Source organism: Salvia splendens, chromosome 17 (assembly GCF_004379255.2).
Source record: "Salvia splendens isolate huo1 chromosome 17, SspV2, whole genome shotgun sequence".
Lineage (NCBI taxonomy): Eukaryota > Viridiplantae > Streptophyta > Magnoliopsida > Lamiales > Lamiaceae > Salvia > Salvia splendens.
The window spans coordinates 8,618,408-8,645,086 of record NC_056048.1 but is presented as its reverse complement, the minus strand read 5'-3'; the positions used below and the strand labels follow the sequence as shown (position 1 = coordinate 8,645,086).

General features: G+C 36.8%; 2 protein-coding genes and 1 non-coding gene across 3 annotated transcripts; 2 read left to right on the top strand and 1 right to left on the bottom strand.

The window, feature by feature from the left end:
• The first annotated feature begins 1,914 nt into the window (after positions 1-1,914).
• LOC121775035 (glutamine synthetase cytosolic isozyme) lies at positions 1,915-4,740 on the top strand. Its single transcript, XM_042171987.1, has 12 exons — positions 1,915-2,130; positions 2,579-2,618; positions 2,708-2,811; positions 2,897-2,945; positions 3,034-3,140; positions 3,238-3,325; positions 3,473-3,601; positions 3,681-3,755; positions 3,832-3,885; positions 3,958-3,995; positions 4,080-4,239; positions 4,323-4,740. Exons 1-12 carry the CDS (start codon positions 2,057-2,059, stop codon positions 4,473-4,475), a joined length of 1,071 nt encoding a protein of 356 aa, XP_042027921.1. The 5' UTR covers positions 1,915-2,056; the 3' UTR covers positions 4,476-4,740.
• A 190-nt stretch (positions 4,741-4,930) lies between these two features.
• TRNAW-CCA lies at positions 4,931-5,004 on the top strand. The gene has a single exon. It is a non-coding gene; the product is annotated as a tRNA-Trp (tRNA).
• Positions 5,005-23,500: 18,496 nt separating this feature from the next.
• Positions 23,501-25,015, bottom strand: LOC121775285 (aspartic proteinase PCS1-like). Its single transcript, XM_042172342.1, has one exon. It carries the CDS (start codon positions 24,998-25,000, stop codon positions 23,684-23,686), a length of 1,317 nt encoding a protein of 438 aa, XP_042028276.1. The 5' UTR covers positions 25,001-25,015; the 3' UTR covers positions 23,501-23,683.
• Positions 25,016-26,679: the final 1,664 nt, after the last annotated feature.

The window sequence follows — 26,679 nt, the reverse complement described above, 5'->3', positions numbered from 1 at the left end:
GCGTGGGGGCTGCTTGCAGTTGAGCTTCTAGGGGTATCATCGTGAACCAATTTACCGTAGCCAATCCTTCGTCATCAACTATCATGTTGTGCATGATAATACACGCATAAATGATGCATGTTAGACTGTTTACGTAACACATCCGACCCAGAGCCTTGACAATGTTGAATCGTGCTTGAAGAAGCCCGAACGATCTCTTGATATCTTTCTGAGCCGCCTCCTATCGCTGCGCGAAAAGAATCCATTTGGGTTCTTGCGGCATGTTGTGTAACCCACGTTGTATTGACGGTCGTTGACCGTGAAGGATATTGTTGATGATTTATGTCGGATGAGTTCAACATGTTGATATTGCTGTTTGATCCAACCGCACCGAAATATACATGCTAAATTCATATGTGGTAGTCGGCGATCTCCTCTAGGATGAGAATCGGGTGGGTGCCTTTGTAGCCGCTTAAGTATTGCCCTCTCTATGTTGTGGGACAATTCTTCCATTGCCAATGCATACAGTCAATGTTATCATGCATTCCGGGAAGTCGTGTCGTGCTTCATGAAGAGGAAGCAACTATAGGCAATCGTTGGTGGTGGATTTCCGAACATATTTGGGTAAGTGGGAATTTTTTTATTAATTTTACAACAACACCCACTCGCAGGGGTGGAGGGGTGTCACCGCCCAGCCCACAGCGCGCCACGTGGGCTAGGGGCGTCGTTCCGCCAAATCGAGCGAAGCTCGCCGCAGAGGATGGCTCGTTGCTATAGAATGCCCGTAACGGTGCTATGATGGGGTGGTGTCGTCTCAATGGGACATATATCTCTCTTCATCGAGCGTCGTTGAGGATGCTCTAAATATTCCGAATTTCGAAAAAAAAGACTCTCTCTATCCGCCATTAGGAGTTCTGGTTTACTATTTTAATATGTCCGTCATTAGGAGTCCCGGTTCAATTTTACTATAAACGGTAGATAGACCCCACTTTCCACTAACTTATTCCATTTACATTCTATTATAAAAACTATAATATATAAAAATAGGTCACGCATTTAACTACTTTTTCCCACCCACTTTCCTTTGTACGGAGTATTTTTTAAAATCTATGTCGAACTCAAATGAGATTCCTAATGGGGGACGGAGAGAGTAGTAGTATTAATAACGTTTTTTTATAATGATTGGTACTTTTGCATAACGATCTATTCAAAATATAAATTTTTTTGATAATATTATATGAATAGTACCAAAAAAATAACTGGCCAAGGGCTGTGTTATGTTTTCCGCCATTGTTTTATTGTTTACATGCATACCTCGAATACTTGCATATTTATATTAAAAATCACTTAAATCTTAGTATGTAATTAAGACTATTATTATCTGTATATATTTTATTCAAACTATAGAGATTCGCTAAGATGCAAAAGTCCACATTAGAGATTATTTTTGATGATGTCATTTACCATAATCATTTACCACAACACATAAAGTTACATAAAAATGCTCACTTTAGCTATCCAAACATATTAATTTTATCAATCACGTTTCTTTTACCTATTTATATTCAATTCCGGTATAAAAAGATTGAATCTTTTTTTTATAAACTGTAAAGTATGTTCACACAAAAAAAAAATCTTTTCAACTTTTGAAGGTATTTTCCCAGGGGCAGAATGGTCATTCTATAAAAACCCATCCAGAATTCCAGATCCCGTCCCGTGTGCCCAAAGAATCCCTTGGACGAGATTCCTTCCTTCCTTTCATTAAGGTCAGCATTTACCTAACCTCTCTCAACCAAACTTAAATTCCCTAATTCGCATAGTATAATAATTTTACTACTTATTTTGCATTTCCTATAAGTGAATCCTCGTTGATTTATATTTATGTACACTAACCATTAATTTAGTTTTAATTGCACAGATTTTACTATTCCTACAAACGCATAGAATATCACTATTCCTTTTGTCTTCTCAAAAACTCTCCTATTAAAGAGCGATCCATCTCTGAAGTCAAGCACAACTACTTCCAATACTGCTAGAGAGAGAAAGAGAGAGGCAAACCGGCTGAATCTCTTGCAAGATGTCGCTGCTTACAGATCTCATCAACCTCAATCTCTCTGAATCAACTGAGAAGATCATTGCCGAATATGTTTGGTCAGTTCTTCTCCTACTCTGTTTTTTTGTTGCTTTTGATTGAATAGTGATGTGCTCCCTTTTCATCTCTGTTTTTGTTTAGCTGTTTGATTTCTTTCTTTGTTTGTCTCAGTGATTTATGTTGCTCTGTTTTTGGTTAAGGAAACAAGAATCTGGATCTTTTACTCTAAAGATTCCTTTTTTAAAACTATTTAGAAATGTTCATTTGAAGCTTGAGATCAGAAAAAAGCTACCATCTCTTGTTAGTATGTTTTTATGGGAAAATCAAAAGTGAAATGAAATGGTCTATTTTGGGCTCTGATCTGTTGAAAATGAAATGGACTAATCAATCCATCCCCACTGTTTATACAAATTCATTGATTTTCACCAAGATCTTTGTAGCTTATTTATTTTTATTTAATTTGTCTGTATGATTGCTAATCAATTTCTGATGCACAATATTTGGCAGGATTGGTGGCTCTGGTATGGACCTCAGAAGCAAAGCTAGGGTGATGATCTAATTTTACTCTCTTTTTTATTGTGTATTTCCTCTTGATTTAAATAAATTTTAATGAAATAAGTTGTTGTGTGAATGCAGACCCTTCCCGGCCCGGTTAGCGATCCTTCTCAGCTCCCCAAGTGGAACTACGATGGATCTAGCACTGGCCAAGCCCCCGGAGAGGACAGTGAAGTGATCCTATAGTATGTTTCTTTGTTTTTTTATTTAAAAAAATATACTTTTTGGGGAAAAGTTATGTAATTAAGAATTTATTGTGTGGTGAAACAGTCCCCAGGCAATTTTCAGGGATCCATTTAGGAGGGGAAACAACATTCTGGTAAGCTGTTTTTCTGCCTAACAAATTTTGTTTTTTGTCTCGTGTTTAGATTGAATTTACTTAATATTTTGTGTTTTCTTGCTTGTAGGTCATCTGTGATGCGTACACGCCTGCTGGTGAGCCTATTCCAACGAACAACCGGCACAAGGCAGCCAAGATTTTCAGCCACGCTGATGTTGTTGCTGAGGTTCCATGGTATTATTATGATTTCCTTTTCGTCTAATGACATGATTCGTTGATTTTACTTATGCTAGAAACGCTAAATATTTTTGGATATTTGATCTTGTTATAGGTATGGTATCGAGCAAGAATACACGCTGCTGAAGAAGGAAGTTAAGTGGCCTCTTGGATGGCCCGTTGGTGGTTTCCCCGGACCTCAGGTCACGATCCCTCCGATTTCCTTTCTTCTTGTTGCTTGACCACTTCTTGTCAGAGTTATTGAATTTGTTGTGAATGTAATTAGTAGTCTTTGGAAATATATTGGACTTATAACTATAAGTTACAAATCAGTGTTTGGTTGGATATAGGGACCTTACTACTGTGGAATTGGAGCGGACAAGGCCTTCGGGCGTGACATCGTTGATGCACACTACAAGGCCTGCCTTTATGCCGGAGTCAACATCAGTGGGATCAACGGAGAAGTGATGCCTGGCCAGGTAAAGTTTGGAGCAATAAAAGTATTTTTGTTTCTGTTGGTTATCGAAAATGTAAAGATGATGACCGATGCTTCTGCAGTGGGAATTCCAAGTCGGACCATCTGTTGGCATTTCAGCGGGAGACGAGGTTTGGATAGCTCGTTACATATTGGAGGTATTGATTCGTTTTGATATGCTACATATGTAACTCTTCACTGCTAGTGCTAAAACATGTTTTCCAATCTTGGCAGAGGATCACTGAGATTGCTGGAGTCGTTGTGTCCTTCGACCCCAAACCCATCGAGGTGAATTCAGTTTCTTCCTTAAATTATTTTTTTCATTAGTATAGTTGTGATTCTTACCTTTTATGTCACCAGGGTGACTGGAATGGGGCTGGTGCACACACCAACTACAGGTAATTCTCTTAATCCCGTCGATGCAAACTTGTGTTCTCGTTCAAGGATTGATTATTTACTTATCTTTGTAAACACTCTTGCAGCACCAAGTCCATGAGAGAGGAAGGAGGCTATGAAGTCATCAAGAAGGCCATTGAGAAGCTCGGGCTGAGGCACAAGGAGCACATTGCTGCCTACGGGGAGGGCAACGAGCGTCGCCTCACTGGCAAACACGAGACTGCTGACATCAACACCTTCAAATGGGTAAAAACTCTTAGCATTTTTGATAATGTCAATTAAAACCTTTTTTTTATCAATGATGATCATGTGAAAATGTGTATGCACAGGGTGTTGCTAACCGCGGTGCATCCATCCGTGTGGGGCGTGACACGGAGAAAGATGGGAAGGGCTACTTTGAGGACAGGAGGCCGGCTTCCAACATGGACCCTTACGTCGTCACCTCAATGATTGCAGAGACCACCATCCTTGGCAAGCAGTGAAGAGTTGGGAAAGAAGGGATTCTGTTTGCTTCACATTATGTAGCATAGTTTTTCAGTCTCTCTCTTGTTTTATTGTTATGGAACATCAATTTTAGCTTAGTCAGGCTGTGAGGTTGTGTTCATTCCTAACAAGCCTGATTGAGATCACTGGTGTTAATAATTTCTGTGAGGGTTGATTTTCCATCACTTGGAAATTCAACAAACAGTTTCTTTGGAATCTGCTTTAGTCAGAGTATTATGATATGCCATGTTTGGTCTTTGTTCATTTTATGTCATCCTTATTGGCCCTTTGAGCGGTAATGAGGAATCCGCCGAGATCGGTTCAAATTGCCTTTGCATGAAATAGTTCTTTTTTATGAAATTATTATTATAGCATATATGCATATAAAATAAAAATGGATTCTTTAAAAAAAAAAGAATCTTTTCTTTACATTCTTTTCTATTCTGATAAGAAAGCGCTCTTAGTTCAGTTCGGTAGAACGTGGGTCTCCAAAACCCGATGTCGTGGGTTCAAATCCTACAGAGCGTGATTTTTTCTTCATGGATCCAATTAAAATAAGTACAATATTCCTTGAGCATCAATTCGAATATGATCTTATGTGGGTTAAGAAAAGAGAAGGTCGATTAAATTTGAATTAGTCAAAAGGTCCATTCTTGTAGTTTTAGTAATTCTACTGATTAGATGAAATATTGAAGAAAAGGAAACTGCTTATTTTCTAAATTTAGCACATACCATTTCCCATACTCTTTATTCCAACACAATCTCTTTTATGCTAATTTTGGGAAAATGTAATTAATATTTATTGATTAGGGATGATGTATACCTTCGAATTGGCTGTCACCTTTTTGTATTTAATAATGGAATCCGTTGCGTTTAAGTAATGAAATTTATAGTAGTATTTAGCGTAATAAAGTCGCAACTTTTTAAAAACTTTATATTTACTTTTGCATTATATTCAATAAAAATGAATGTGCTTAATTAAAATAATATATCAAGGTCTATTTTATATTACAAAATACACATGTGCTTTATTAACATCCCGTGAGAATTTACTTATCGTACATGGTGAACAATGATAAAAAATTTTTTTATGGTCGTCCACAGGGATGGCCAAAAATACAAATTAGCCTGAAATTTAATAAAAAATAATATTATAAAATTATTTCAATAATAATAATATTAAATAGTTACTTATAATATATGTAATTTGATTTGTTGTTTCGTTTGACATTTGATAATCGAACCGAACGAAAAAAAACACGCAATCAAATTTAGAAGAACTAACATTTTGCTTTAAATCCGAAAACAATTGATCATGGAGTGAAAAATAAAGTTAAATATGTATTTGAAGGTATGTATTAATATAACGATCCTCTTTATTGTAATATCATATCACCATTTTAGGCCGTTAGATCTAAAAAACGTGTGATTCTCAAGCTGCCACGTGACACCCTATTTTAATTAAATTGAAACATAAAAAAATGCTGAAGGGCAAGATCGATATTCTCTATTTTTCAGTTTGTTACCAGATTGCAGTGCTACTCTATGAATATTGCAGTGCTATGATTAATGTTATGACGTCACTTTAAAGTTTAAACTTGGTGTCACATTAATGCTTCCATGTATTTGAATCAAAATATATCTATATAAAGAAGTATTAGAGTCAAAACCAACTTAGTGGTTGTAATTTTGTTATTTACTCCATCTTTTAATTTGATTTTATGTTATTTAAAATAATTAAATAAAATTTAATTAGCAAAATGAAATTGATGATTAGATCAATGGAGACTGTACGCAAAACTAATTATAGTATTGTATTTGAAATATTTTATATTTGAAATATTAAATTAAAGGTGAGGAAATTGAAATTATAGTGTTTGCAAATTTTATATTCTTATAAGAATTAAAATTTGGAAAATTTGCTGACAAGTACTGCCCCACTCTTGATTCAAAAAAATGAAAATAAAATGAGAAGAAAAATAATTAGATTAAAAGCAGAGAGCAAAAATATGAAAAGAATTTCTCATAGGGTGTTAGAGCATTCGCAATGGTGCGGATGTTCCGGCGGACTTCCCAAAAACACCTCCTACCACATCATAAGAACCTCCCACTGCACTGCCACGTCATAAGGACATCCCACTGCACAATCGGGACATCCGTCGTGGCACCGCAATGGCGGACGTCACGGCGGACATCCCGGAAAGCCGCGGATGTGCGGTGTCCGCAGCCGACGTCCGCGTCCGCCCCTCCCTCGCCTAATGGCGGACGTCCCGGCGGGACATCCTTCACTGTGAATGCTCTTAGGCTGCTTTGCATGTGGGATTTAATTCTTTAAACTTGGGCTTGATTTATTATCTTAAAATTTAATAAGATATAGCCCAACAAAAATAATAAAAGTAATTAAGGCCCAATAAAATAAATTGAAGCCCATATTTGAATCACTTCTTTCCTAAATTTTTGGCAGCACAGCTTCTGAACTACGAATATTTTGGATTTGTTGTTGGGGCACCGGTGAGGAGGGCGACCATGGGTGGGGGGTTCCGGGACCGTAAGCTCCCGTTGGAGCAATGGCTTGGCCGCTGGAGCATCCGTCCCTTGGTCGCCAAGATAATGATGTGCCATGGAATACATTTGTTTAAGATACTTTAAAGTGAAATAAAAATTCATAATTAGGCCACTTCTATCCTTGAAACTTTTTCAAAATTAGTTAATTTTCTTTTTATTTCATAAAATTAGTCAATTCTTCGAAAAAAATTTCACCAAATATTACATTACTAATAAAGTGGTTCTCATTATCCACTAATACTACTTGAATTGCTTGTGCTCTTTTTCTCTCATACATAACCAAATTTGCATTAAAACTAGGGCTTTCCCAAAAAAAATTAATGGAGAAATAAAATTATTTTACTAATCCTTTTCAAATTCTTGAATTCCTTATTAAAATTCCTTTTCAAATAATCGTATCAAAATTGTGGGATAAAAAAATCTAAATCCTAGAATCCAATTACAAAATCACCATGCAATTAATATATCAAATTCTGCAAAACTTGATATAAATCGAACCTTTTCCGACAAATTATGGCCCTACAATTGTACAAAGTTGCAAAAAAACGAACATGTGATTTAAATGCGAATAGTAACGCAACACACATGATGATAAAAAAAAAAAATTGGTGACAAAATAGCACGTAACTTTCGAATTCGACCGATTCACATCAAAATACAAATGTAACACGCTAGCATCTTACGCGTATGAGACATCTACATAGTTCTGTAACAACGTGTTAAATTCATCATTATATTATATTCCATCTCACAACTCACTTCCAACATAAATTCAATGGAAAAAAGTGTGAGCTTTTCCGGCTCTCTAACCAAATCCGCTGCATGGGCGTGGTTGGAGGGCCGCTCCGGCCGGCCAGCGATGGAGCTCAACGCGTCGAGGACTAAGTTCGACGCCAAACCGTCGCGGTACAAGGCGGAAGCCGTGAGAAAATTTCAAGAAAAATCCAACTCTACTAGCAAAATTGATGCTAATTGTCCAACAAAAACTATTCAAAGTGAAGGTTTCTACTCTCTTCTCGATCGATACGAGATCGAGAGGATTTCGAGGCAGCTTGATCGCTACATAGAGTCTAGCCGTGGCCGGAGCGTGGAGGCGGAAAAGGCGAAGAGCAACCACCGAGAAGCGAAGAAAGTAGCTAAAGGATCGTGGTTAGGATCACACGCGCCACTGGCATGTGGCGCGTCGCGAGATGAGGTGGTGGATAGGGCGAGTATGGAGTACTCGCGGAGGCGGCGGTCGTTGGAGAAACGCCGTGCCGCGGCGGTGGAACTTGTCGGTTGCCGGCCGCGGCAGGGCATTCGTGCCTAATCAAGCATAATCTATTTTTAGTGTTTTAATATTATTATTATTATTATTATTATTATTAGTTTCAAATCTTGGATTTTTTTTAGTTTGTTGTGTTTACTTTTTATCCATTCGATTTATCTGTTGTGGTGGTAAAAATGAGATGAGATAAGATGGATAATAGAATGGTTGAATTTGGAGTTTCTTTTGTCGATGATATTTGTACATTTGTATTGATTGGAATATATCGTCGCGTGACTATGTCCCAAAAAATAACATTTCGAGGTTTGAAATATGATGTGAAGAAAAACGGTACCAAATAATTCTATTATATTTATTGGTACCAAGCAACTAGATATTAATAGGTTAGCAATATAATTAGGACCATATACATAATTGTGCATGACTGCACGTTTTATTTGTTCATTATTGAAATCATTGATTGGTATTCGGTAGTGTCTAAAGATATTTAATTTGTTCAATTTCAAAATGGTATAAACACATCCAGTTTGTATTGTTGGTTGGTTACACATGGCTTCTGCCTATGATTTTAATGATGAAATGATATATTCAGTATATAGGTTAATTAGTTATGTGACTAGAGTAATAGGTTGGTTTTGTTTTATGTTTGTTACGCACTTTATTTTAAATTTTAAAAGTTGAAGTACAATATCATAAAGTACAACACTCCACACATTTATTAATGGGCCTACATTTTTAATTGGATCAACCCAACATACAATATCGTCTGTTATGATATAAAGCCCATTATATTTCAAAATGTATACAATCTTAGCCCATTTTCCACCATAACGAATAGCAACTATGCGTCTTTTCTTACTTTATATACTAACCACTTAATATATATCATTATTTAAATATTAGTTTAGTTAAGTGACTATAATTTTTTAAATTTTCGTTGGGTAATAAAAGCACAGCATTTCCTACCATTTTGCATTATATTTTAAAGGGGATAATTACAGCTTATAATATTATATTTGAGGAAAGTACATTTTAAGAATATCTTTTAGAAAAATAAAGCTAGGTAATAAAGATAATAAATAGTAAACAGTAGAAAAATAAAGCTAGGTAATAGAAGCATAGCATTTCCTACGATTTTGTATTTACTCTTCTAATTTTACACAATAAAATGCATATTCTTTTAGATAAATAAAAGTACGAAGTAGAGAGCCATCAGCCATGAAAGTCGTTTAAATAATTATAAGTAGTTTATAGCCTTAATTTTGATTAAAGTTTATTTTATATTTCAGCTCTTAAAATAACTTTAAATAGTCTGAAACGTGCAAAGAAATTTGTAGCTTTAACTCTTAAATAGCTAAAGCCCCAAACTTTAGTTTTCTTGGTTTGATTTATGGCCGATTATTTTTCAGTGCCAAATTTATTAATGTGGATTTTTTAATGTGAATTTTTTCCGCATATTTCATGACCAAAATAATGTTGATTGTGTACTAATTAATAGGAGATTGTAAGATACTTCATCCGTCCCAAGATAAGTGAGTCATATTCCGTTTTGGGATGTCCCACTATAAGAGCATCTCCAAGGGGAGAGGTAAACTTAGGACTGGGGAAAAATACCGAAATGCCGAAATACTGGCCTTATCGTACCGAAAAAATATCGAAAATACCGAATTTTCGGTATGGTATGATACCTTACCGAAATATTTCGGTAAGGTAAAGGTATGAATTTTTATATACCGCGGCATACCGAAATTCGGTATATACCGTAATTTAAGGTATATACCGTAAAATATGAATATAATAATATATAAAGTATTTTATATATTTTTAAATTATAAAATTTATTGTGAAATATAATATAATATGAATAAAATATACTAGTATTTAATACCCGTATATTATTTAAATTACTATAAAATATAAATAGTATTCTAAAAACTCAAATATTCAATTTTCATTGATATTGAAAGTAAGGTATACTGCAAAAGTATGGTATACCGAACTTTGGTACGTCATACCAAAAATGAGGTACGATATCGGTATGAAAATTCTCCATGCCGAAAATAAGGTATACCGAAGTTCGGTATACCGAAAATTTTGGTAAGATAAAGGTATGATTTTTTCGCATACCGAATTTACGGTAAGGTATACGGTATGGTGGTTTCGGTAAGGTATACCGTATCTACCCACCCCTAGGTAAACTAATATAACTACCATATTTACTTTTTTCATGAAAAATCATTCTCCAAGGGAAGAGGTATTTGAGAAGGTATTATACATTTTCCCATTTTGAAGAGGTATCTTTACCTCCCCATCCATGGAGAGGTAACATCTTATAACTACCATATTTGCCTTCTTTTCATGAAAACCCATTCTCCAAGGGAAAAAGTATTTGAAAAGGTATTACACTTTATATTTTTTTAATGTCTTTTGTACTACCATTTTATTTTTAAAAAATAATTCACATTTCTATATATTTTTTCTCTTTGGAATGTGTTACTTTTTTAAAAGGGTATATTTCACTTTTTAAGAAGTAAATACATAATATACTTTTTCTATATACATTCTCCCCTTGGAGATGCTCTAAGTGAGTCATTTCCCTTTTCAGCAAAAAAATCAATCTCTTACTTTGTTCTCCACCTAATTTATTCTCTCTTTACTTCTCTACTTTTCCCTCTCTCATATTTTACTTTCTCTACTTTGAGAGCATTCACAATAGTTGGCCGATGAGAGGCTTTCCCGATCGGCCCCCCATCGGCCAACCATTGCAAGGAAATGGCCTAAGAAAGGCCATTGCTTCTCTCTCCCTATTGGCTGATGTATCAGCCATGGCCGATTTATGTATATGAGTGATGGCCGATGATAGGCCTTCCTTCCATTGTGGAAGAAGGGCCTATCATCGGCCCTTGCACATATTTTTTTTATTCCATAATTTATACACTATATATACTCCATAAAAATGTTATTTAAATTTGCATCTCGTTGTATTCTTTTTTCCAATATTGTAATACAACGAAGATTTGTGTATTAATATTTTCGCATTCAAATTTATTTAATTTGATAACATTAAATATAGAAGTGCTAAAAAATTAAAACAAAATAGTGATGATGTGGAAATGAAATGGAAAAGGATAGGCCCTCTGGGAGGGCCCTTCCATAGCAGCGAGATAGACTCTTTGATAAAATGATGATGTGGAAATAATAATAAAAAAAAAGAATGGTTGGCCGATGGAGAGGCCCTCCCGATCGGCCCCCATCGGCCAACCATAGTGGAAAAAGGGCCTATGATAGGCCATTCTTTCTCTCTCCATATGGGCGGATATATCGGCCTTGGCCGATGAGTAAGGGCCTTTGATAGGCCCTCCATTGTGAAGGAAGGGCCGATCATAGGCCCTTTGCATATAGTTATTTTTTTAAAATTTAATTTAATTCCTCTATATATACATCCACTTCCCATCATTTTCATTCTTTCCTCCACTTCCCTTCATCCATCTTCTCGTTCTACACTTTCTCTCCCTACAAAATGGATTCCGACAAGTTGTATAAGTTCTACAAGCTGCATAAGTTGTACAAGCGGTATCGAGATGAACCGGATGATCGTGTCAAAGCGGACATCTGGAAAGCTATCAACAAGATAAAGAAACACTTGGGTCTGAATTCCGACGACGACGACGCTTGAGTCTTATTTGTGTTTTTGTTGGTTTGTTATTTTCTATTTTTTTAGTGTAGGTTTTTTTAAATTTGCATCTCATTGTATTCTATTTTCCAATCTTGCAATAAAACGACGATATGTGTATTAATATTTTTTTTTGCATTTAAATTTATTTAATTTGATAACATATTAAAAATACAAGTGCTAGAAATTTAAATATCAATTGCTTAAATTTCTTGCAAAAAAAAATGCTTCGTTTATCTTCGGACAGAAGGAGTACTATGTAACTTCAAATTTGTTCGAATGGCCATATTTTATGAAAAAGCACTCCATATTAGTTATTGCAAAAATGAAGTCTTTTTGGGTCGTTGTGTAATAAAAATTCACATTAATAAACCAATCGCCCTAGGAATATGTCCGACGTTGAAAAATGATTTCAATGCCACAAATCAAACTATGCATTAAAGTAGACACTATTTAAAATATACTCCTACTTTCCTTCACATCAAAATTAGGAAAGTGGAGAATATTTCAATAGTTACCTTCACAACAAAGCTTACTTAGTCTATTAAATTTTTTATATAGAATTAATCAACTTTGCTAAAATTTCAATTTATAGACCGAACTAACTCTATTTGCAATTACGATACCAAAAAACTAAACTACATTTTCCTCATTCCGATACAATAAAAGTTGAATTTGATAATATTTCCACTTTCTAGTCTTTTTGAAGAATTTTAATAAAACAGGCATACAAACACAAGCGAAGTTAGGCAATATACTCTTCTGAAAAAAAAAGAGAATCATACACATTACACTAAAGTTCGTTTTTTTTTCTCAATCAATACAACAAAAAGTCTAGTTTGTATATTATTACTATTATTATCATCATCAGTTCATCACACAATGACAGACTTTGTTCGTTGTGTAATTTAAACCCACATCTTTCGATTTTTGGATTAAACCCACGAACTTTGATTCATTGTGTAATTTAAGGACATATATCTTGAGGTCCAATAGAATAATGTTGACATGTAAAAATGAAACATAAATAACAAATTGGGCCAAATTTTCCTCGTTATTACTCAATTAACGTTATCATAAATTATCTTAATTATCATTAGGACCACAAAGAGCATAAATTATCTTAATTATCATTAGGACCACGAAGAAAATGACAATGTATTTATTAGTATGATTATATATTTTGTTTGTAATAAGTCTTTTTCTTGCCAACTCAAAATAAGAAAAAAATCTTTTTCTTGATTTCAATAAGCAGCCCAAAAAAGGCTTCAGACAAGAGCACGCAGCTGGTGCTTACTGGATCACGCGGAAATGCTCCTTTTTTTTCAATTTCAAAAGATATTTAGGGTCTCATATTTGTAGTTTTAATAAAAAAATATTATTGTTCATTTTCAGTCTCGTTTGTGACATATTAGATGTCTTGTTTTATTCTCAAACTCCATGTGTTTTAGTTTGATAGACGACCCACTAAAGATTCACCCATAGCTAGGTTGAAAATTCCATCAAGTACTAATTTGGTTTGAGTAATACTTGGAATATGAAGAGCAATATTCACAATAATCGCGAAAGATAAAAATTGAATTCATAAAGCGATCTTGGTCTACCACTTTAATTTGCTTTAATTTATTATACATTTGCAGCTGTTCAATTTTAAAAACCCTCAAAGCCTACTTGTACATTTCAAATGTACTATACTTTTTACTTCCATAATAGTACTTAAATTCTCATAAACTATCGCCTCCCTAGGATTTGCTATCTCGTTAATCCTCTTAAAGCATGAAAATGTCTCGATCTTTGACATCGCTCCATTAAATCTAGTTATATATTTTTCTGGTTTTACTTTTTGTTGTTATCATCTGCATCTTTGGTTGTCTAGTTGGGATATATCGTGTGCTGCGAGATACACACCTTTGCTAAAGGAGATATGTAGGCCTAACAATATTATGAACGAAATATGATTATTTTTTTGTGAACGAAATATATAAAAATATTAATTAAGTATGGTCTGTATACTCGTCAGTTGTTCAGAGCATGTAAAAGAATATATAGTAGATGGTTTTAGTTATTGTTCAAACCATATACATTACTATATGATAATTGATAGATGCAGTTCGAATACTCGAATGCTTTTTGTCATTCATTATTATATGATAAGATGATATAAAAGAACATTAAATTAAAAAAAAAATCCAAGATATGCATGTCTACTATCTACATGATCAAGTCGTTGAGCTAGCACACGGTACTACCTAGAAATCATTAATACTTAGCAAAGATAACATATTAATACATTCATGTATTTTGTATACTAGATTCTGAAGTAAATTTTTTGTATATAGAGAGAGGCGTGTGGGGACCATATATGTTTGGGTGTGGTTATAATTATATAAAAACTCTCTATTATTGTATGAATATGAATTATTACAAGTATAATTCTTTTGTACAAAACGATGATTGAATTCAAAAATCAAAATTTTGCATTCCTCTTGTAACTGAAATTCATAATGACAAAATTATTTAACAATAGAATGAATATATCATTTTGAAATTAGAAATGAAGAATCACATGAGAGGTGCAAATGCAATTAGCAAAAAGGCAAGATAAACTTTAATGAAGGGCGATGATGTCCACAATAAAACTGGAAACAAAGGCAAAGGCCGCCCCACTTAATGTTATTGGGCGGCTAACAACTCAAGATTGTTGAAGCTAAGCAATGATGTGATATAGGAAATTAAAGTTGTGGATCAAGAACAAACTTTACATTATTTCGAACTTTGTTTCTGATTTTATGATAATTGTCACAGCTAGCTAAAGCTAGTGTGTTAGCTCATTGTCCAATGCCCATGCTTAATGAAATGTCAACTTTTCTGATTAATTAATTATTACCCCATTTCATACATCGAAAAAGAGATTAAATGAGTCAATTCCAGCAAGGGCAAAACCGACTTTCTCTGTTTACATTCTTGTTTAATGTATCATTACATTTACATCTCAATTTTATATCTTTTTAAATTGAGTGAACTACACTAATAATCTCTGATCTTGTCAAAAAATGCACCAATGGTCCCTAAAAATATTCTATATCATTTTTAGTACGATAAGACTAAAGTAACCCTAGGCATCACTAGTGTGAATATTTAAAGATCTGCGGCATTTTGGACCTTTCTACTCTCCTTTTATTTTTTTAATTTTTTTCTTCCATCACTATTTTCTTTTATAAACTCAATTATACTTTCATTTAAATAATATTTGATGCTTTATGATTTCAAAAATTTAAATAATAAATCATATGTTTTAATTATGCTTTATTTATTTTTAAAATTAAATATTATTTTTTATACAGAATAATCTATATGTTTGAGAAGAAAATATTATATTTAATAGTAACATTTTTAAATATAAATATTAAAGTGAATTATAGAAAATTCTTTGTGGGATTTATTTTTACATAAAAAATTTATTAAATTTTTTTAAATTTGAGAAGAAATAATATTATAGTGAATTATAGTAATTTTATTTAAAAAATGTTACTAAAATATTTAAATGTTACTATACTTAAGTGAAAAATAAATATTTTAATTACATTAATTAAAATATAGTATAGTGAAGATTATTTTTAAATATAATAATTAAAATTTAAGTGAATTATATCTAACATAAATTAAAGCGAACTCTTGCAAGTAACACTTTTTCACTAAAAATATTAAAGTGAACAATAGTAATTTTTTCATTATAAAGCTTAATCTATACATTATTCAAGTAATTATTTAAAAAATTGAAGTGAATTAATTCAAAAGAAAATATTTTTGTTGTAAAAGGTGCTTTTATGTATGTCTAAAATAATTGTATGATTGAAGAGGTGCCAAAATTATAATTTCCAGATACTGAAATTGCCCTCCATGGCATTTAGAAGATATTTCAAATGCTTAGGGGTATCAAAGACCGACAGGTACCAAAAATGTAATTTTTAGGGACTAAATAGGCTAGAAAAGTTTTTTAGGGACCATTGGTGCATTTTTTGACAAGATCAGGAACTATTAGTGTAGTTCACTCTTTTAAATTTGAAGCCGTTTAGTAGGACTATTGTTCAAAATCAGAGTAAATTTAAAATCATTTTCTAAATAATTTTAAAATTCAGTACTTATTTGTGGACATTTTTTGTGGAAAAGGGGACACTTTTTTGACCACGGGAAAGTATATTATAAAAAAATAAAAACAACAACAAGAGAGAGTATTCATATCACTCAAACTTATATTCATAAAAGTGTATATATATTTGTCATTTCATTTGTCAGTTGTCGATTTAAATGGAACTTGTTTTATCTAGCAGTCAACGAGACAATTTAGAACACATAACACAAATAACAGTAATCAAACCTTTTATGGATGATGATTATTTAAATTACAAAAATGTGTTAAATTACGACTAGTTCTATAAGATTTGAAAATATATACTTACACAAAAACCAGTCTCATATTTTAATTTCTGTCTTGATGTGAACCCGGGTGTCCTAAAGAAGAATTGAAGAACCGGATTTGAGGACAAATCCTTTCACAAAGAAGGAAAGGATGATGTGAATCCAGGTATTCAACATCATGGATTATCACGACATCGAGGGTCATGGGTTAATTGGGGTCCGAGAAGAAGGTGGAGATATGATAAGGAGCCAAGTCGGATTTAGAGGTCTGATTCAAACTGGAATTTACCTATGAAGACAACGTTCAAATTCTTTCTTGAACCATTATTGTCTTCATTGTCGAAGGAGCTTCGCGTGAGTACCTTGCACGCCCCAATCGGAGCCCGGATAAGGAAGTTATGGTCATTTTAAGAAAGTCGCGCAATGCAGAAAAAAACACGCGGCCGGGTGTGTTGCCAACCAGAAAACACTCGGTCGGGCATTTTAGTCGCAAATCCGATTTTTGTCCAGAAACTTCACGCGGGCGGGCGAAATGAGTTGTGGGAAACACCCGGTCGGGTGTTTTGTTCGAAATGTGACTTTTTGACCAAAACTTGTTTTATTTTGCTCATTATTCACTTCTAGTATAAATACTACACTAGGGTTTTGTTCTTGGTAGCTTGGAACTTATTAAAAACAAATAAAGTCTCAACATTGAGCATCCTTCTTCATCTTTGAAGATTTATCAAAATCCCTTGTGGTTGCACTTAATTTATTGCCGGGCTTAGATTAAATGTTAAGGTATGCAATTCTAGTTCTTGTTTTGCTAGTTTTGTGGAGCCATTAGATTTTTACTTTGGTGAAAGTTGTCTTGGGTTGTCTTCATTGTTTTGTAGAAGGTCCATAGGTTCCAAGCATTTATCTAAATCATAACACCTTCATTCTCTTCCTTTTCCACCATTTTTATTGTTTCGTTTCTTGTTGAGTTTGTTTGGGTTGTTGATATATTTACAAGAGCAAGTCTGGGGCAAACATATGTGCCTTGAATCCCTAAGATTCATATTATGTCTATCTACGAAAATCAGTCTTACCAAAATTGGAATGTTACTCCCAATTTATTATTGAAATTTATTTTCTCACTTACTTTATCCACATTTCACCTTTCTCTCCTAATCTACTCACTTTATATCTTTCTCATTAAAACATGTGTTGTCTGCCAATAAGATTATTTTTTATAGACTGTATTGATACAAAGTTTCAAATTTTCACAATTTGTCTCATCGGTGTGCAAATCCTTATCATTTGATAATGCTCAATGCAACGTGTTTCATTAAAGTGAGTAGTTACTTTTTTTTCTTTTTTTTTTCGACTATAGCCCAAAAAACTTTTAGGTCATACACATTAAGTGTTAACTTCTGGTGCTAATAATATGTTTTGGTCCATATTTAACGATTAATCACATTAAATATGGATCAAAACATATTATCTACAACCATAAGCGAATGTGTAATCCAAAAATGTGTTTTTTTTGGTAAAATATTTGAGACCAATTTTAGACTTTAATTTTTTTTTACTTTCCTTTTCTTTCTTTTCCCTTTTTCTTTCTTATTGCAATGAAACAGTGTCGTTTTGAGTATTATCAACATACGTTGTTTTGAATATGAATGACACGATTGAGAAAAATTGAAAATTTGTGATTTAATATTCTATTTATAATTTTATGTGATTGACCAAAAATTCATAAAGTTTTATGATTCAAATGACTATTAACTCAAATTTTTAATGTACTCCAATGGTCTAGCGTCCATGATATTTGCAGGTTCTTTAGTCATTTTTGTCCGTTTATAATAAGTGTATTGTTTCATACATAATTAATTATTGAACGTGGTACTTTTTGTGTGATAAATGAAGTATAAAATTACTAACCATTTTCAACCCTTAGATTTTCATGAATGTTTATGATGAATTCATCACTTTGTTGCAAAAAATTATGATCATAAAGTCAAGTTTCTAAGACCACAAAGGTTTACTATCTAACAATGAAAACCTCTTTTCAGTCAGAAGATAATAGATAGTCAATCTCCCAAAGAACATAGCAATATACAAAGAAAATATACAAGTTAGAAAAAGAACATAACCAAAACGTAGATATAGTCGCCAACCGATTCACTTGTTACCTACACACGTAGCACACATATTAAATCGTACAACTCACAAGTAATATGTAAATGAAGGAAAAACATGGTAGAAAACAAGTAAATCGAAGATTTGATGGCTCAATATTGCACAAACATCACATAGGCCACACACGAAAACTCATTTTACAAGATATCACTAGGAAATACATTGAAAGAAGCGACTACTTATACCATAGATCACACCCACTACTACAATCACACCGTCACTTCAAATGTCACATGCCTTTCACACACACAAGAAATCAAGAATCAATTGTAACACCCAGAAACCGTCAAGATCTTCTTTGACTTATGAACCAGAACACTAGGAATACCTTGACACGAGTCTTCACTTAGTTAGTTTAGATTTATTAAGATTTTGCATATCTTTACATATATTTATTTCTTGTTCAATAAATTAGGATTAAGTGTTATAAATAGGGAAGAATGTGATCATTTGAGGAAATCAACGAAATACAATATTAATCTTTTGCCCAACGACGAGTTGAGAATTATCTTTTACTAAGATCTTGCGCTGCCCGACGGAGAGGAATTCCCGCGCACAGCCGGTTCTTGCTACCGCCGATCCTTCGTTAGGACGCCGGTGAAACGAGATACGACGTAGGGTCGTATCAACTGGTGCTTTCATCCAGAGCTCATGAAGCGATACAACAACAACGGCAAGGTCGTGTGGGGCTCAGGCCGTCAAGATTCTTATCCACCAAACAGGTTTGGTGGACGTGTTCCGATGATGGGGGGCCGCCGCGATCAAGGTGGATTTCAGCGGCCAGGTATGGAAACTAGTGATTTCGAGGCGAGATTGGTGGATGCTTCGCCCACGGAGGATCCGGTCCGTGTCAAACTAGACCGTATACTGGAACGATTCGACAAGTTTGATATATGGAAGGATGAAACGGACCGCCGGTTTGAGAATATTGAACCGTACCTTTCACGCGAGGCTGAGCCGCCGCCGGGGTTTGCGGACGGAGACGAGTGGGAGGACGATGGAAATCACTGGCGAAATTCGGGGGATAGAGGGACCCGATCTCGGAATTTTCCACCCGGCAATCGTGGGGGTGGGAGGGATAATCGTGGCCGTCGAGATAACAGAAGTTGTGCGGGATTCCGAGGAGACCAATCTTACGGGTATGTCCCGCCTGGGGAGCGCCCGCCATCTTGCTGGGACCCGCCCCAGGGGTTCCAGGCTGCGGGCTACGACAAGCCAGAACGGGTTAAAATGCAGCCCCCTCGTTTTGACGGGACCGATGCAACGACTTGGATTTCGAAGGTCCAATTTTACTTCAATCACCTGATGATGCCCGAGGCCCAGCGATTGCACTATGCGGTCATGTTGTTCGACCAACCGGCGGCGGATTGGGTGTTCAATTACTGCTCGAATAATGAATTCGTGACGTGGCAGGAATTCCTGGAGGATATACGTCACCGTTTTGATCGTCAAAGGTTCAGAAATTTCTACGGCTTGATAGCAAAGTTGACACAAACAGGGACGGTACTGGAGTACCATGACCAGTTCGAAAAATATATGAATCGGGTGAAAGGGGTGCCGGAATCATATCTGTTTACATTGTTCGTCGCGGGCCTTAAACCCGACATGCAGGAACGGCTGCAGCTGCACAGACCATCGTCCTTGGCAGCTGCTATGGCTCTAGCACTGGAGCTCGCAGATACGCAGGCTGACTGCTGGCACCAGCCACCGCAGCCGACGGCGACTCGTCGCCCCTGTCAGAACAGGGACGGTAGGGGTCCGACGGGAGTCCCCTCCGGGCAGCAGCCGCCCCAGGCATCAGGTGCTATGATTCAAACCCAGGGAGGTTCAGGCCGGCCGACTATTCAGATGAGACCCCTAATGGTTCGGGTTTCGCAGGCGGAGAAAGTGGAACGGGCTCGGATGGGCCTGTGCTATTACTGTCCCGACAAATGGGTGATAGGTCATGTATGCAAACAACATTTATTGTGCTACGCTGGAGAGGATGGAAGTGGGGATGATGGAGAGAATAATAAGTTGAAGAGTTATTCGCAAGATCAGGAGGAGCTGAGGAAGCAGAATGTGAAATCTCTGGAGGAAGGGAAAAGTAAAGGGCATGGCGATGTGGATGTAAACATTTCAGAGGAGGAGCTGAAGAGGTTAAAGAGTATGAAGAAGAAAGAGATAAAGGTAAAGTTAGAGAAGATTAGGGAGGTGGCTGGGACTGAAGGAATCTTTCTAGATAAGGATGATTTAGAGGCTGAATTTGATCCTGAAGCACATGATAAAAAGATGAATGAAGCATTTGGTGAGGAGTATTATGGTGCCGAGGATGTTGATCTGCAGTTTGGGACTGATGGAGATGAAGATGAGGAACTGCACATTGACAATGTTCTTTGGAATGCTTTGAATATGCTGTCGGATGATGATAAGGAGCTGCCACATGGAGGACTTATGAAGTGCTCGCTAGCCACAAAGACATTTAACATCGGGCTAAACATGCCGGCAAAACCAGTTGTCTTCACCAATGTTCAGGACTTTGATGGGGATTACTATGTCGGGAGACGTTTGCCTATTTGGCGTGTGTTCGATCCAGGAGGAGACGCCTCACCAAAACTTCTGCTATCAGCTATCGTTGTTGCTTCGTAATTTCCACCTTGAGGACAAGGTGGATTTCAACCGGGGGAGAGTTGATACGAGTCTTCACTTAATTAGTTTAGATTTATTAAGATTTTGCATATCTTTACATATATTTGTTTCTTGTTCAATAAGTTATGATTAAGTGTTATAAATAGGGAAGAATGTGATCATTTGAGGAAATCAACGAAATACAATATTAATCTTTTGCCCAACGACGAGTTGAGAATTATCTTTTACTAAGATCTCGCTCTGCCCGACGGAGAGGAATTCCCGCGCACAGCCGGTTCTTACTACCGCCGATCCTTCGTTAGGACGCTGGTGAAACGGGATACGACGTAGGGTCGTATCATACCTATTCAACATTATATATAAAAAAGTTCGATTTTTAAATTCATATATGTTCTGCAACAAACAATGAGTGCATCACACAGATCCAATACAATTGGATGTTTGATAAATTGAAACCGCGTTAAGCTCGCGGCCGTCAATTCCTCATACAATCATATAGATAAAACATGATTTGCCATCCAAAGCAGTCCACGTGACAAGGGTGAAAGCCAAAACAACAGAATGATGAAAGTGATTTAACTAATTAAAAAATACTAGTGGTAATTACTCCCTCCGTTCCATGTTAACAGAGTCATTTTTCTATTTTGGGAAGTTCCAAGTTAATTGAGTCATTTCTATTTTAGCAAAAAGTAATTCTTCTTTTTACTTTATTGTCTCTTCATCTCTCTTACTTTACTCTCTCTTACTTTTTTCACCATCCATTTAACACACTATTCTTAAACTCCGTGCCAAAAAGAAATGCCTCTATTAACAAGGAACGGAGGGAGTACCACATAATAAAATGCCTAATCATATCCATGAAACGTGGTACACAAACTTAATTATATAAACAGAGTACGAAAAGAGTGTTTGTCATCCAGGTTTCAAGCAAGCAGCAAATCTAGAGCCCACCACTGCCCACATTATTAATTTTATAGGTGGAAATTTATTAGATATTTAAATGCTCTAGGATTTAGTACAGATATTTATTCTCTACACTTTTATCGTCCATCAATGGTAAAATAGGAGAATAAATTGTTGTGAAATTATTTTACCACTATATATATTGAATGAGCAAGTGTTTAAAAAATAATCGGGGTCAAATGTTGAAATTCAAATTTTCTACTACTCCTACGTACAATTTAATTTGGTGATGGAACTTTGGCATAGCTCTCTCTATACACCGTGCACTAATAATTTGACAATTTTAATTTATAGGGTCCCGGCCACTTCCTAGGTCAAAATTTATAATAGTACTTCACAATCCCAATATTTTTTCGAGCAAACATGCACCACACATGGATTATTAAAGTAATTTTTGTCCATTTTTAGATTTTTGTAGTGACTGAGGGCACCTGCAACGCGTCCCGCGGGTGGCTCGTATCTCGTCCCGCCGAGACGAGACGGCACCGAGATGCATTGCAGCGTCCCGTCTCGTCCCGGTCTCGCCGAGACGCCCGTCCCACCGAGACGGGTCGAGGGCTGTCTCGCCACGCGCTCGCGCGACGTGGCGCGCTCCGGCGCCATGCGTGACGCCCACTCGCCGGCCCGCGAGTGGGCTTCGTCATGCTGACGCAATAAATTATATTTTTTCAATTCGAATTTAATAAAAATAAATAAATAAATAAAAATCGAAAACGGTAATTCCGCCTCCAGGTAGCTTGAGTGCACCGCAACCGCCTTCGGGGGATGATTCGCCGGCGGAGTAGTTTTTTTTAATTTCTATAAAATTGTATTTTAAATTATGTAAATTTTATTTTTTTAGGATTTTAATTATGTGTTTTTTTTATTTTTTGAATTTTAAGTTGTATTTTTATTTTATGTTGTAATTTTATTTTATTTTATTTAATGAAATGTGTTTTTAGTAATTGAATTTGTTGGAAATAAAAATAAAAAATGAAATTGAATGAATATTAAGTTAAGAGATGGTTAAGAGACGGATAAAAGATGGAGAGTTGCAGGTTCTGTCTCTTAGTTAAGAGATGAAGTGAAAAGTACAGTGGGGCCCATGAATAGATAAAGGATGAAACGGTTAATAGACGGATAAAGAAAATTTTTTCTATGGTTGAAGAAGCATATATGTAACTGTGATAAATTAATATGCAATGATTTGTTGACTCATCCATTATCTTAATCTCTCTTATAGTATGAATCAACTTGTTAAACAATGTACTTATATCTTATACTTAAAAAAATGTTACTTTTGCCGGTAGAGTTGTGATGATACCTAAACATCATTGTAGAGGAGTGTTTTATATGCAAAACAAAAATGTCATAGTAAAATATTCATAGTAGTATTGTCTAAACTAGCCACATAAATAAAACATGTCCCCTTAATACAAAAAGTGAATGAAATAATTTAAAAGATGAGCTAGATCTCCCAAAACTATTGGCTAGTAATATTACACTATCCACTACACCAAAAACTATACTACAAAAAAAATAATAAAAAATTATACAGCTTTACTACAATCCGCAACTCCAAACCCGACCCGTCGACGAACCAAATCAAATTCGACCCACAAATTCCGCTGATGAAAGTTGCCAATAATATTACTCGCAACCCCCAAAGCCTCCGACCGCCCTATCGCAACGCAGTGGACCCCACCTCCGACGTGATCCAGAATCCGATCTCTGCTGATGTTGATTTCCACAGATCCATCAAACTGAAACGCCATGTCACCTATCAGCCGTCCGATCTCACTCGCATTCCCGTCGAAGCACATATCCAACGCTCCTTGGTACACGTAGTCCTTTTTCAGCCTGGGCCCCACCGCTCTCGCCACGTGTTCTTTTACTCTTTGGTAGGCCGCTTCCACTAGGAAAGTGTACTGCGTGCCCGAGTCGATCATGGTCTGCCCTGACCCGCCCGAGTCGGGGCGGAAGACGGAGGCGGAGACGTTTAGCCTCCGCCTCCCGACGCTGATCCCGGACATGGGGACGGTGTATGCGAGCGGGTCGAGATTCGGCATGCGTTGACTCTGGGGAAAAGTCAAGAGGTTGATGTAGCGGAAGGTTCTAGAATTTGGGTTGTGGCCGAGGTAGAACATTCCGGTGGGGTTTGCGGCGGTGATGGAGCGGCGGACGGGGATGCAGTAGGAGAAGGAGGGGATTTTGGCTTGGGAGACGAAGGAGAGGCGGCCGCGATTGATGCCGAGGATGCCCTCGGCGTCGGAGGCGGAGGCGGAGGCGGCGGCGCAGCCGAGGATGAGGGGAGGGGTGGAGCGGGAGGGGGAGAGGGTGATTTTTTCGCGGACGAGATTGCCATCGGCGAGGGTGCCGTCGGCGTAGAAGTAGGAGTAGTGGCAGAGGCGGTTCTGGTCGCAGGTGGTGGGGAGGGTGAAGTCGGGGATGCGGGGCTTGCAGATTGGGTGGGTGCAGGGGAGGACGGAGAAGGACGACGAAAGAGAGGGGTCGAATGAGGGAGGAGCTTTGCGGCGGCGGCATTGGATCCAAGAGAGCTGGCTGCCGGTGTCGACCACCATCTGCTGGGACTGGGCCGGGGTGCCGATCGGAAGGGAGATGATCAGGGCCATGGAGTAACGGAAAGGGGATTTGTAGGTGTAGGGGAAAGGCGGCGCCGATTCTGCGGCGGCGGAGGGGGAGGAGAGGAGTTTGGCGGATGATAGGTTGGATTTGGTGATGGGGGCAGAGGTGAGGGGGAAGGAGAGGGAGAGGGAGAGGGGCTTTTTTTGGAGGGAGGGGTGGAAGAGGGAAAGCGTGAAGAGGAGGAGGAGGAGGAAGAAGAGGGTGTGTGAGGAGGAAGCCATTTTGGTGATTGGGAGTGGGAGTGATGGTGGAAGGTGGGTGCGAATTATATGGAAACCATGGAATTGAAGGGGAAAGGGAAAACGCGGTTTCCAGCTTTCTCATAATTGAGTGGTTCAATCTAATTATCACCAAACGCCTTCTAACTCAGTTAAGCATCACTTCGACTTAGCTTGTAGCTTGACTACCCTCTCTTTTTTTTTTTTTACTGTATTATTAATATTCCGTCCGTTCTACACAGTGACTTTAGTCATTTACTAATCTAGTAGGTCCCATAATACTCTCTTCGTCCACGTTAATTGGCACCGGTTGACTTGAGACAAATTTTAAGAAATATAGTGAAAAGTTGTGAAAAAAGTTAGTGAAATGTGAATCATACTTTTATATAAAGTACTAATTTTATAATAAAATGTGAGTGAAATGAGTTAATAGAATGTGGGGTCCGTTACCAAAAGTAATAGTGCCAATTAATTGGGGACGAACAAAAAAAGAAATTGATGTCAATTAATAGGGAACGGAGGGAGTAGTAGAGTCAGTTGGTTCCAGAGGAGCAGAGTTGCAAGAAGAGTCATTTCTTTTTTTTTAGCAAAAGTCAAACACATTTATTCTTTCTTACTTTATTCTCTCTTCATCTCTCTACTTTTTTCATCTTACTTTATTCTTCCTTTACTTAACTCATTTAACACAATTTTTCTTTAATCGTGTGCCGAAAAGAAACGTCTTCACTACCGTTGAACGGAGGGAGTATTTTATTTATTCAAATATTTGCTGAGAATCTAGCATCTATTTTAATTTACAAACTAATAAACCGGTTTAGTATTAATTAAGTTAGCGGTTAGGGTTAGATCATACATTTAAATTACCAACTGTCGGAGCATAGAATCTAATGGCTATGTCGAAAGATGAACCTCATTTGATGGAGCATAAGTAAATCATGTGTTACAGATTATTGTGACTATTAAACACACGATCAGTTAATTCGATAAGCTGAATCCAGACTAGCTGCAAGTTCGAATTCGTTACAGTTCAAAATGCGCACTAATAAGAGCATCACCAATGGAGGCTAGCGGACCGGCTAGCCAATTCCCGGCGCTGGCATGTCTACTAGCTGAACTATTGTAGGCGGCGAGCGGAAAAACGGCAAGAATTTCGGCGAGCGCACGCCAATTTTTGAGTGCTGGCCGATGCACTCGCCGATCGGCTGGCCGCCATTGTAGGCGGGCGATTGGCGAGCGATCGGCCATCACTTTTTTTTTAATTTTCGAAACACTATCTATATATACGCGATTTGCACGTCATTTTCATTCGCACCGCTTGTTTTAACGAGTTTTCTCTCTCACTTAATTTCTGTACAAGAGCAATAAAGCAAAATGGAGAACATCAACGAGTCTACTCCAGTGACGAGCAGGTCTCAAACTCCCACGGTACCCGTGGGAGGTGGATGGGGTCCAATGACGGGTACTACAACATGTACCCTTGGCAGCAGATGATGACCGGGATGGCAGTATGCCGGGATGGCAGGGGATGCAGGGCGGGCAGGGGTACCGGGGATGCAACCCGGAATGCAGATGATGCCGGGGTGGCAGCCGGGGATGCAGCCCGGGATGCAGGGGACGCAGGGGGGACAATGTCTATCGCCCCAGTCTTGATTTTTTGACTGCTTCTTTCGCACACATCGACC